General features: G+C 36.7%; 1 protein-coding gene across 4 annotated transcripts in view; it reads left to right on the forward strand.

Moving 5' to 3' along the window:
- The window catches only part of pde4ba (phosphodiesterase 4B, cAMP-specific a), a 171,362-nt gene that overhangs the window by 45,597 nt on the left and 113,654 nt on the right, over positions 1 to 12,111 (forward strand). For 3 of the 4 annotated variants that reach the window (XM_083566847.1, XM_083566848.1, XM_083566846.1), the window contains exon 3: positions 3,113 to 3,351. In XM_083566847.1, coding sequence (XP_083422973.1) covers positions 3,113 to 3,351 — 239 coding nt within the window. Of the gene's footprint in view, positions 1 to 3,112; positions 3,352 to 12,019 lie in introns of those variants that run through there. The other variant, XM_083566849.1, reaches the window with a different exon arrangement.

The following is a 12,111-nucleotide window of genomic DNA, read 5'->3' on the forward strand; positions in this document are numbered from 1 at the left end:
TTTGAAAGGAAAGATTTGAAGACTTGTGCCTCCCTCTAGTGATGGCACTTGGTGGTGCAGTTGTGAATTGTCAGTTATTACTTTCGTATAAAAAGTCCAAAGATCACTAGCTTCAATTGTGCATGCTTTTCTAATTTTATAATATATTTTTCATTGTAATTGATATTATCGTTTTATAGTATTGTTATATAGTTTTTTTAAGTCATTGGTTATACAATATAATTTAAATTCTTAATAAAGAAATATATTGGACAAAGGTTTGTGAACACCTGAGCAAGATTCATCTGTGCTTTTTGGATATCCCATTCCACATTTAGTCCCCATTTGCTGTTTTAATAACCACCACTCTTCCGAGAAGATGTTCCATTAGATTTTGTAGTGTGCTTGTGGAGATTTATGCTCATTTATGCTCATGTAGGATGAGGAGGCCTGTGGTGACCTGTAGTCAGAGTGGCAATTCTTTTTGAAGGTGATCCTACTGATTGGTTGAGGTCAAAGCTCAATAGCAAACCACTTAAGAACTTCCACTCCAAACGATCTAAATCATATCTTCATTAAGCTCACTTTGTGCTTTTGGGTTCCCAAGTTCAAGTGAAAGGAAAATGTAATGCTACTACATCCAAATACATCCTGTAGAGTTGTGGGCCTCCAACTGGTGACAAATCACAGATGGTTGGAAGAGCCAGGTGTCCTAATACTTTTGTCCATATAGTGTATATATTTTAATTACATAGTATTATTAAAGAACTAGCAGTCAAACTATAGTGAAAGAATTCTGAGGAAAGGGCAAACTATAGGTTCTTTTTATTTTGTAGTGATTTTTGAATATGTTCTTGCTCTTCATGTCCCACTTTGCCTCAATTATCTTTTTTTCTTTAATATATTCCATCCTCAATCCTCAATCAGAGTTAAAAATATTCAAGCAGTTACATTACTGTTTTTTATGAAAATAATTTTAATGAAATTATTTATGCCAGCATTTTTAAATATCATTGTTTGTTAGTATAATAATTTCATATAATGATGTGTTAGTTAACCGATATCACTCAACAAATATTTCTAGCAACACCTCACATCTCTATAGTCTATAGTTTTATCCTGAGCTCAGCTATACTGTATTTGTTAATTGGCAAAAGTTTTTCCATTGTCCATGTGGGATTAATTCAGTTTCTCTGGTTTCCTCCACTTTTGCAAAAACATAGTAGGTTGTCATCTCTGAGTTGATGCTAGTTATAAATGAGTGCGCATATTGTCCTGCGGTGGACTGGTGTCATCCAGAGGTTATTCCTGCCTTGCACAGCATGTTCCTGGGATAAGCTCCAGAACCACTCTGACCTCAACCTGGATAAAACAGTTATAATAAATGCATGAGAAAATGCTGGTGTTGATGTTTTTCTTTTTGAGGAGAAAAGCATTGGGATCTTTATCACTTATTTTTGATGGAAATATATAATGCATATCCTGGTGTTTTGTTAAATCAGAAGCTGGAGTATTATGCACTTGATGACAATGAGACAATTCAGTAATAGAATTAAAAACTATAGATATGACTAATATATATACACATTTTACTTGCACATTACACACATTGAAAAATTGTGTGAGAGGGTTTTTTTTTTTTTTTATCTTTGCTTTATACCTTATTTGGGGAAGTGGTAGCTCAGTAATTAAGGCTCTGGATTACTGATTAGAAGGTCGGGGGTTCTAACACCAGTATTGCAAAGCTGCCAGTTTTGGGGCCCTTAAGCAAGGCTTCAGGGCTCTATCATGGCAGACCCTGTGCTCTGACCCCAGCTTTATATTACATCACTGGTATATACGAAGAAAACATTTCACTGTGCTGTAATGTACATGTGACAAGTATAAAGCAACTTTGCCTTTATTTAAGAATGAACAAGCTCTACTTTCTGTCTTTATTCTATATAATTTACTTGATCCATTAAAGCTATGAGTTACAACATAAAGAGGATAGACTCTTTTTTTGGTTAGGAGGACACTGTTAAGAAAACAGCTATTGTGTCCCAATTTGCCTACTGTCTGTCATGCATCGTGTCTCGCCTTAGAGTTAGTTTGTAATGTTAAAATAAGTATCTAAAAGGTACCTATATGGCCTACTATTTCGAATGTTGAAGTGGAGATCCTGTGGGATACTGTTTCAGCTCAAATTGCCCACATCTCCTTGCATTAGGCAGGAGGACTTTTGTGACAGGAAGCATTCAGATAGATGAGAATGCATTTCAATGGGTGTAAATAAAAAAAAAGAGAGATTATACTATGTAAATTATATATGGGATGATATTCTGTGCCATCCAGATGAGGATGGGTTCCTATTTGAGTCTGGTTCCTCTCAAGTTTTCTTCCTCATGCCATCTCAAAGTTTTTCTTGCCACAATCTCACTTGCCTCGCTCATTAGGGACAAACTTACAATTATAAGAAACAAACTTATAGGCACTAAACTTATAAATTCTCTCATACAACTTTATAACCGGCTTATCTGTGTAAAGCTGTTTTGAGACAATGTCCAGTGTTAAAAGTTCATTTATGTAAATACAATTTTTAATTAAGGAATGAAGAAACGAGCGTGTGTGTTTGTGTGTGTGCGTGTAATGAGGCAACAGCGTTCGCTTCTCTTACATGGTGTGTTAGTAGGTCTTATGACTTGTATAATCTTTTGCTACACACTTAAATTATAAGAAGGTGAATTGGGACGCAGCAAGACTTGGTCATTTTTTATTACATTTTTCTTTTTTGTAATCACAGGTGTGTGTGTGTGTGTGCGTGTGTGTGTGTGTGCGTGCGTGCATGCATTTCATCATATTTCTCCTTAAGCAGCCCCGGCATGCTGTTCCTCTTGAAATGAGCTTAAGCCAAAGGGATAGCTAACTTATCATATTAAAGAAAAAGAAAAAAAAAATGCAGGAACAGAAGGGAAACCAGAAAAAACACGATCTGTATTGTGATAATTTACCACAAAACAAAAAAAAAAAACTACCAGCAGCATGCCTTGTCAATTCATTCACATGCTACAGATGGAATCTTGCAGTTGTATCATGGTATAATATGAACCCATTTCCTGTCTTTGTGTTTCTGTCTCTCCTTATTTCTCTATAGGACAGCAAAGACCCTCCAGACTGTACCCTCAGTGAGTCCTTTACGTCTCCGGCATGTACTCTCGGAGTGGACCTGCGCCGTGGGCGACGCCGTTTCTCAGGAAACCTGCAGCTGCCCCCGCTGTCATGGCGACAGACAGAGAGGTCACGGACCCCTGATGAGGAGATAATCTGTCGCCCGACCACGTTACCCTTCATCAGGCCACCGCGCATCGACATCACGCCTGTGGACTCGGAATGGTGAGGGTTTGTTCACAACACGCTGAACGCCGCATGTACAGGATATATATAACCTATATATGGTTTCAGTCAACGTGCATGGGTTTAGCCTTGTGAGACATGGTGCATCAGTGTAGTGGATAAGAAAATGTTTTTTCCACTCTGTAATCAAGTTGGAGCTGGAGTACTATTTTCAGATGGGTTCGATAGTCAGTTCTATATTTGTGTAAGTTTTTCCAATTTGCAAGAAATAAAAAAACACGAAATTTGTCACCCTCATGGATCCATTTTCATGCAGGCGTTCACACAATTTAGTCATCGAACATCAGTGTAATGTTATTTGGTTGGGTAGTATAATTTATCTTTTTGCCCATTTGCTATTTTTGCAGCCAGAAATGAAACTCGAAATGGATTGAGTTTATGTTCCCATCCATTATACTACAGTGCTGTTGAATTGTCTATATACAGCACAGCTCTGGCTGTAGTACTGCAGCAAGGAAAAATCACAAAAATATATCAATTAATATCGAGACTGCTTATAGAAAAAAGGTATGCGATATATAAGGGACTTGTATATGCTAAAAACCATTTCAAAAGACTAACAATATACATTAATGTATTTATTTAATAGATAAAAGATACAAAGTGTTGATTTTAACAAAGAATAAACTATCATGAGTTTGGTGATGCTGATAATAAAAAATAATAAAAAATCCAAATATCGACCTACATATCGGCCACGGCAATATATCAGTCAATCCCTATTTTTTTCCCATTGCATCACAGATCTCTAAGCAATTAAGTGAGTAAGTAAGTAAGGTGCTTTATACTTGTCACAGCAATGCTCTGAGCACAGCTCTGACTGAAGTACTGCAGCAAGGAAAATCACAAGTTGATATCAATTAATATTGAGAAAATCTTAAAATAAAATTTGTGTATTTGAACTTTTAAGCAATGAGTCTTTATTGTCAGCACTCAAAGTTTTTCCTTGCCACAGTCGCCACCAGCTCGCTCGTCAGGGACAAACTTACACTTATAAAGAACATCCTCTTTTTATTTTTATCACCACATTAACTGTGTAAAGCTGCTTTGAGACAATGGTCATTGTTAAAAGCGCTATACAAATAAAAATTAATTGAATGAAATTGAAAGCTTCATTTCCTACAACCAGATCCCACATCGCCATATAGAGATTTCTTTGCCATTATCCTCTGTCTTTGCTCATTCTGGAAAATTAGATAAATGCAAAATGTATACTCGGAAGTAATATATTCCTGCAAAGCTGCTATGTGGCAATTATAGAAATAGCATTATAAAAAAAAGGATTATAGAAAAAAAGCTGAATTTAATTGAATGTTATTAAGGACCTTGATAGCTCTGTCTTGCTAGAACAGGTTTGGGGCCTCTTAGTTCCACTTAAAAAAAAATTGTTCCAAATAAAAAAAAGAAAAAAAAAGAATGCTACATCAGACAAAGATATTCTTTGGCAGACTTAAACATGGGGTGGATAGTCAGGTGTACTCATACTTTTGGATTTATAGTGTAGATAGATGATGCACATAAACATGTTGACGAAAAACCTGTTTATTTATAAGCTTTGGGCTGTGGATCACCAAAAAGTTTTTGAATAGCAAATAAATCAAATGACAAAACCATGGGTTTTGCAGTCATTTTCTCTTGTTGCATCACATATCTCTGAAACAAAAAGAAAAGAAAGTAGGAAAGAAAGAAAGGTGATTTATGCTGGTCACATTACAGCAAAGTAAAATTCTTTTTTTTTTATTGCATATCACAGCGATGTTACAAAGCTGGGGTGTATGTGTATATATATATATATATATATATATATATATATATATATATATATATATATATATATATATATATATATATATATATATACAGAATGTGCACAATTTCACTCTGTGTATATATATACACACACACTGTGAAATTGTGCACATTGTGTATGTTGCTCATTAACTATGTGGTACAGCTGAATGTTACCTATTCAGATTTTTACTTGTATGAGGTAAAATCAGCTCTGATGGATACAACATTTCTGTAATTTTATATGAACTTTTAGCTATACATTTGATCGTTTCATTTTACTTTGTTTGGTGTATATTAGTAGTGAGGTTTAATTATAAATATTTAACCACTGGCAGACAAAAGATCCTCAGTATATAAGATTTTCCACAGTGTTGATTGTCAATGCTGCTGAAAAAGGTATTTCTGCTTTTCAGCCAAAGAGGGCAGCACTGGGTTATCCTGTATAGTCATGTTCTCTTTTCTTGTTTATTCAGTAATGGGTTTCCTCAGAACTGTTTCTATATATTGACTGAGCACACATAATCTCTGGCAACGAGAAAAAGAGGCAGTGTTCACTTTGTACATGGAAACCTGCCGTTAAAAGCCTTATACGAGTTAATGGAAAAGAGATAATACCTTGATGGAAAAGTAATTTTAGTTATGTGACAATGAAAGCAGCGGCCATTGAAGGATCGCCTAATGCGAATGCGACACGGAGCATTTATTTTGCATTAGCGTAATTCATGTGCGGTAATGATTTGCTATCCATTGTAAATGCGTTATAATTGGAGTGCTAATGGCTTGAGAGGTGGATGACACTGGAAGCCACACACACGTACACACACACATTTGTCCTCTGCCCTGCTCGCTTTCACTCCGGTATGGTTCCACTTGTTAGCATAGTATTTGATTTAGGAACGAAGGCTGCTCCACAGAAAGTGGTTTTTGGAGCACAATTATTTTCATGCTGGGTTGCAGCTTGGATTGACTGTGGTGTTTGTCCCCAGTGGGCTGTGGAGGACGTTTATAGAGCATCCATAAGCAATGAGAGCAGCGCCAGAAGGGCTGCTATTTTAAGCTATAAATGGGATTATGTGAAAAAGTTATTGGTTCACATCAGAAGTGTAGAATATAGAACACAAGCTCCAAGTAATTTAATTATTATAATTATAATAATTGTTGTTTTGGATCTGTACACTTAAACTGAAACTAGGACTATTAAATGCAACTTGTCAATACTACTTTGTTAGTTTTTAGTAACTAACAGAAATCCTGTTTATTATTTCAATTCTGTGTCATTTAATTAGCAGTTCATATAAAGAGAAAGGGTGGATACATGCGTGATGGGTTGAAGAATTTAGAGTGGAAATTGAATAAGTAAATGGAGAGTGGTGGATGGATGGATGGATGGATTTATAGTGTACAGTTGAGTGGATGGAAACTGAATCCAATTTGAATAAATGTTTGAAAAGTGTAACTTTAAGTTGGAATGAATGAATATTGTATGTGTGTGTGTATGTGTGTATATATATATATATATATATATATATACAGTGAGGAAAATAAGTATTTGAACACCCTGCTATTTTGCAAGTTCTCCCAATTAGAAATCATGGAGGGGTCTGAAATTGTCATCGTAGGTGCATGTCCACTGTGAGAGACATAATCTAAAAAAAAAAAATCCAGAACACACAATATATGATTTTTAAACTATTTATTTGTATGATACAGCCGCAAATAAGTATTTGAACACCTGAGAAAGTCAATGTTAATATTTGGTACAGGAGCCTTTGTTTGCAATTACAGAGGTCAAACGTTTCCTGTAGTTTTTCACCAGGCTTGCACACACTGCAGGAGGGATTTTGGCCCACTTCTCCACACAGATCTTCTCTAGATCAGTCAGGTTTCTGGCCTGTCGCTGAGAAACACGGAGTTTGAGCTCCATCCAAAGATTCCCTATTGGGTTTAGGTCTGGAGACTGGCTAGGCCACGCCAGAACCTTGATATGCTTCTTACAGAGCCACTCCTTGGTTATCCTGGCTGTGTGCTTCGGGTCATTGTCATGTTGGAAGACCCAGCCTCGACCCATCTTCAATGCTCTAACTGAGGGAAGGAGGTTGTTCCCCAAAATCTCGCAATACATGGCCCCGGTCATCCTCTCCTTAATACAGTGCAGTCGCCCTGTCCCATGTGCAGAAAAACACCCCCAAAGCGTGATGCTACCACCCCCATGCTTCACAGTAGGGATGGTGTTCTTGGGATGGTACTCATTGACTCATTCTTCATTCTCCAAACACGTTTAGTGGAATTATAACCCAAAAGATCTATTTTGGTCTCATCTGACCACATGACTTTCTCCCATGACTCCTCTGGATCATCCAACTGGTCATTGGCAAACTTAAGACGTGCCTGGACATGTGCTGGTTTAAGCAGGGGAACCTTCCGTGCCATGCATGATTTCAAACCATGACGTCTTAGTGTATTACCAACAGTAACCTTGGAAACGGTGGTCCCAGCTCTTTTCAGGTCATTGACCAGCTCCTCCCGTGTAGTTCTGGGCTGATTTCTCACCTTCCTTAGGATCATTGAGACCCCACGAGGTGAGATCTTGCATGGAGCCCCAGTCCGAGGGAGATTGACAGTCATGTTTAGCTTCTTCCATTTTCTAATGATTGCTCCAACAGTGGACCTTTTTTCACCAAGCTGCTTGGCAATTTCCCCGTAGCCCTTTTCAGCCTTGAGGAGGTGTACAATTTTGTCTCTAGTGTCTTTGGACAGCTCTTTGGTCTTGGCCATGTTAGAAGTTGGATTCTTACTGATTGTATGGGGTGGACAGGTGTCTTTATGCAGCTAACGACCTCAAACAGGTGCATCTAATTTAGGATAATAAATGTAGTGGAGGTGGACATTTTAAAGGCAGACTAACAGGTCGTTGAGGGTCAGAATTCTAGCTGATAGACAGGTGTTCAAATACTTATTTGCAGCTGTATCATACAAATAAATAGTTTAAAAATCATATATTGTGATTTCTGGATTTTTTTTTTTAGATTATGTCTCTCACAGTGGACATGCACCTACGATGACAATTTCAGACCCCTCCATGATTTCTAAGTGGGAGAACTTGCAAAATAGCAGGGTGTTCAAATACTTATTTTCCTCACTGTATATATATATATATATATATATATATATATATATATATATATATATATATATATATATATATATATATATATATATAAAAAAAATAATAGGGAACAAACCCCAGCCACTCTCAGTGCCGATCCCAAGCCCGGATAAATTGGGGAGGGTTGCGTTAGGAAGGGCATCCAGCGTAAAAACATGTGCCAAATCAAACATGCGGAGGATCCACTGTGGCGACCCCTAACGGGAGAAGCCCAAAGAACGTTTTTTTTATATAATATAAGCAAGTAGAAGGAATGTATAGTATACAGATTGGTATATAGTGTATGGATGAACTGATGGAGAGTAAATTGATATAGAATAATGTATGTACAGATAGTGGATGAATAGAGAGTTGATATTTGGAAAGTGGATGGATGAATTGAGTGGAAAGTTTTAAAATATATAAATAGATTAGTGGATAATAAGGGTGTAACCGTACACGTATTTGTACCAAGATTTTTCGATACATGGCTTTCAGTGCAGTGCATATTTGTACCGAATGCAACCCTAAATACCTTCAGTATTAAGTGGCAGACCGCCAGTTTGTTTAGTCTCCGCCTTGCGTGTTAAGTGCATTTAATTATTATTAGTAAACCTGAAAAATATACACAACAATGCAAGGAATATAAAACAGAAACAAGAGTAGCGCAGTGTTATGGTGGCTACACACTCTGTACCAAAAATATGATTTGTTTTGTGCATGCATGAAAACTAAAGAATCTATAGGGCTAGCGTTAGCCGCTAACCAGGAAGTGGCTAGGGGCTAACGCTAGTGCTGGGGATTCTTTAGCGTTTTATGTCCAGCTTCAAGAATTTATCTTAAATGGAGAAAATCCTGAAAATTACGGGATTATTGATAATTGATTACTCAATTGAATCATTATAATAAAAAATAGTCTAGTGTAGTTCATTCATTAGATTTATTCTATTTAGATTTTTATAAAAATTATTTTATATATTATTCAAACAAGCAGGCATTTTATTTGAAATTGATTCAAAACTATGTAAACTGTTTAAATGTTGATCATAAAATGTTCATAATAAACCGTGTTAATAAAAAAAACAACAAGCAGTTTAACGTTTGCATTTCTTCCCCCAACTGTACCAAAATTGAACCGAACCGTGACTTAAAAACCGCCGTACGTACCGAATCGTGAATTTGGTAGATAATAGATGGTTGTTTGGTGAATAGAATCATCTTAACTGCTTAACCCCAATTGTCCATAACTAGCAAAAGGAGATGACATTAGCGAGTTTTCCTGTAAAATATCAATATGATATTGTTTTGACTGACTGAAAAGGACTATAATTGTTTTCTTTACCATTGCATGTTTCAGCCAACAGCTTGTATGCACTTTAAAAGGTTGTGCATGTGTACAGCAAAACCAATAGTGTTAAATCCCACTGTAAATGTAGTGTCATTTCTGAAAGCACAAATTAATTCAGTTTACCTATAAGGAATATGATATGATATATTCTCAGCTGTGATGCTTATTAAGTGCTTACTCTGCGTTTACCTTGTTTATTACCCTTCATTCCTTTTTGCTCTTCCATTTGATTTCAGTGTATCTGCCCTCTCCATTCCCCGGCATTTCACCTGTTTATGAATAGGAAGATTTTTTGAGTAACGTGCCTTAGTAACATGTTTTTTTTTTTTGGCTGTGAGAGAGAAAGAGGTTTATTTCAGCCTTTCAATTATGTAAGGTCCTCTCTAAAACTTTCCCTCTCATGGCCCAAGCTAGCTCTTCTGAAAAGTCACAAAGGCATAAATTCTAAATGTTTAAGGTTCAACATTGCCGTGTGTGGCATCCTTGACTGCAGTGTTATCCACCAACCATGGCACACATTCCCCACCAGATTCCAGCAATGCACCACAAAGCTCATGTGAAAGTTTTTTAGCACATACTCTTAGTTGTGTTATAAAACAAATTTAAACATTAACATGAATTTCGAATTTTGACAAAACTTCCTTATACAAGCCACCCAAACAATAAACCTAATTTTACACGTTTCATCAATGGTGTTAAAAAAAAATAAAATAATAATATAGAAGCTTAAGTAAAGTGCAAACAACATAATTTTTTTTAATTAAATACAATACAATTATCTCAACAGCACTCATTGGGGTCCATGCACTATTTGACAAGCAGGTTTACCTTTGCAATTTCTGCCATAGTATCCACTATTGAAAATTGTTTTTGCATATTGTTTATTCATGCTCTACAGGCAAAGTGATATACAAAAATATCTCTAAAACATCCTCTTTCATTTAAAAGAATATAACTATTTGATTGGTTTTAAATAAAGCAAAAGGTTTTTAAGTGTCAGATAAAAAAGACTGACAATGAACAGCAGAGCCCTATAAGAGATATCTAGCAAGATCTGGAGACCAAAGAGGAATCCAAGCCTAGAGTACGCTCTAGATTGATTCATCTTCAGATTGTCCTTAATGGATATGTGATTTGTGATTTAAGCCAAAAATCTAAAATTATATATTTCAATTAAAAAGTTAACCTCAACAAATATAGGAATTATAATTAGAGCCTCATTTCTTTGATTAATATCTGTTGAATTTTCCTTCATGTCAATGTAGTGCCGATGTAAATCCAGTTATTTCACATAAGTATAGTACATTTTTTTTTGGGGGGGGGACCGCATCTTCTGATTCACAGTACTAGATTTCCTGACAAACAGATTTCATCAGGTTTCTCATGTTATGCAGTGTTATACAGTGTTCCTGTTGTATAACGAAAGATCAACTATTGCCTCAAAATTGGATTTTGCCTCACAATTCAGATGATTATGACTAATTGTTTATTTGGAATTTGTGAAATCGTGATGTTGGGTCTAGTCATCTCTTGTACACTTTGTTTTTCATTGTCTTTATCTCCCATTCTCCTCTCCCCTCCCTCCTTCTTCATGGTCTCCATGGAGAGGATTAGGGTGATGGCACTGACAGGTTGATTTCTTGCTAAAGGCAGAATGGTGTGCACTTGTGTCCTTGGAATCCTGCTGTAAAACCAGAGTACAGCAGGATCCGGAGAACAGTGTTAGATCAATTAGTGTGTTTAGAGCACCATGGTGACATTCACAGAGGTGTCAATTCCTAAGATATTTATGCTCATGTCGTAGTAACCTGGTCGATATGCAGTCCTATTTGTGTCTTGCACAAAAATTAAATGATGCATTCATGTTTAATTTATGCCTGTTTAAAGCCGAAATACAATAATACTTCTGACTATAGTTGAGCTTCTGTGTTTCTCCTTCCTGCTTCTAATTTAGAAATGAAATTAATCGTCTCGGTCTGAATGGCAGCGTGCCGTGCGCCGAGTACTGCTGGTTTCTACAGTGCTTTTCGCCTCATTCATAATTACCGAATCGAGCCAGCACATTCAAAATTCCTGAAGCCGTAAATCACCTGGGAACAATTTGGAGCTTGCGTCGGCTGCTTATCTTTTCTTTACAGCTAATCCTGTGGCTTGAATTGCTTCTGAATTTCCTCTCCTCGTTGCCATCCTGAGAAGCGCTGAGCTGTGAAAGGCCAAAAGCCATCATCAGAATAAAGCAGCCTTGCTTAGTTTCTACACCGAAACACCCGCTACAGCCAACCAATCGTCTCGCTCTAGGGGCGGGGCTTCTAGCGTCACTATCTGTGTGTCTTTTTATTTTTTTTTCCCCATCTCTCCAGTTATGCTGTTTATTCTCAATGAAGACACTGCCTGAGGCTGCGGACTTAGGTGTGCCCTCTGAGTGTTTTCTCTGGTGATTTTTATCTCCTCTGTG

The sequence above is a fragment of the Silurus aristotelis genome (assembly GCF_946808225.1).
Source record: "Silurus aristotelis genome assembly, chromosome: 2".
In the NCBI taxonomy this organism is placed as follows: Eukaryota; Metazoa; Chordata; class Actinopteri; order Siluriformes; family Siluridae; genus Silurus; species Silurus aristotelis.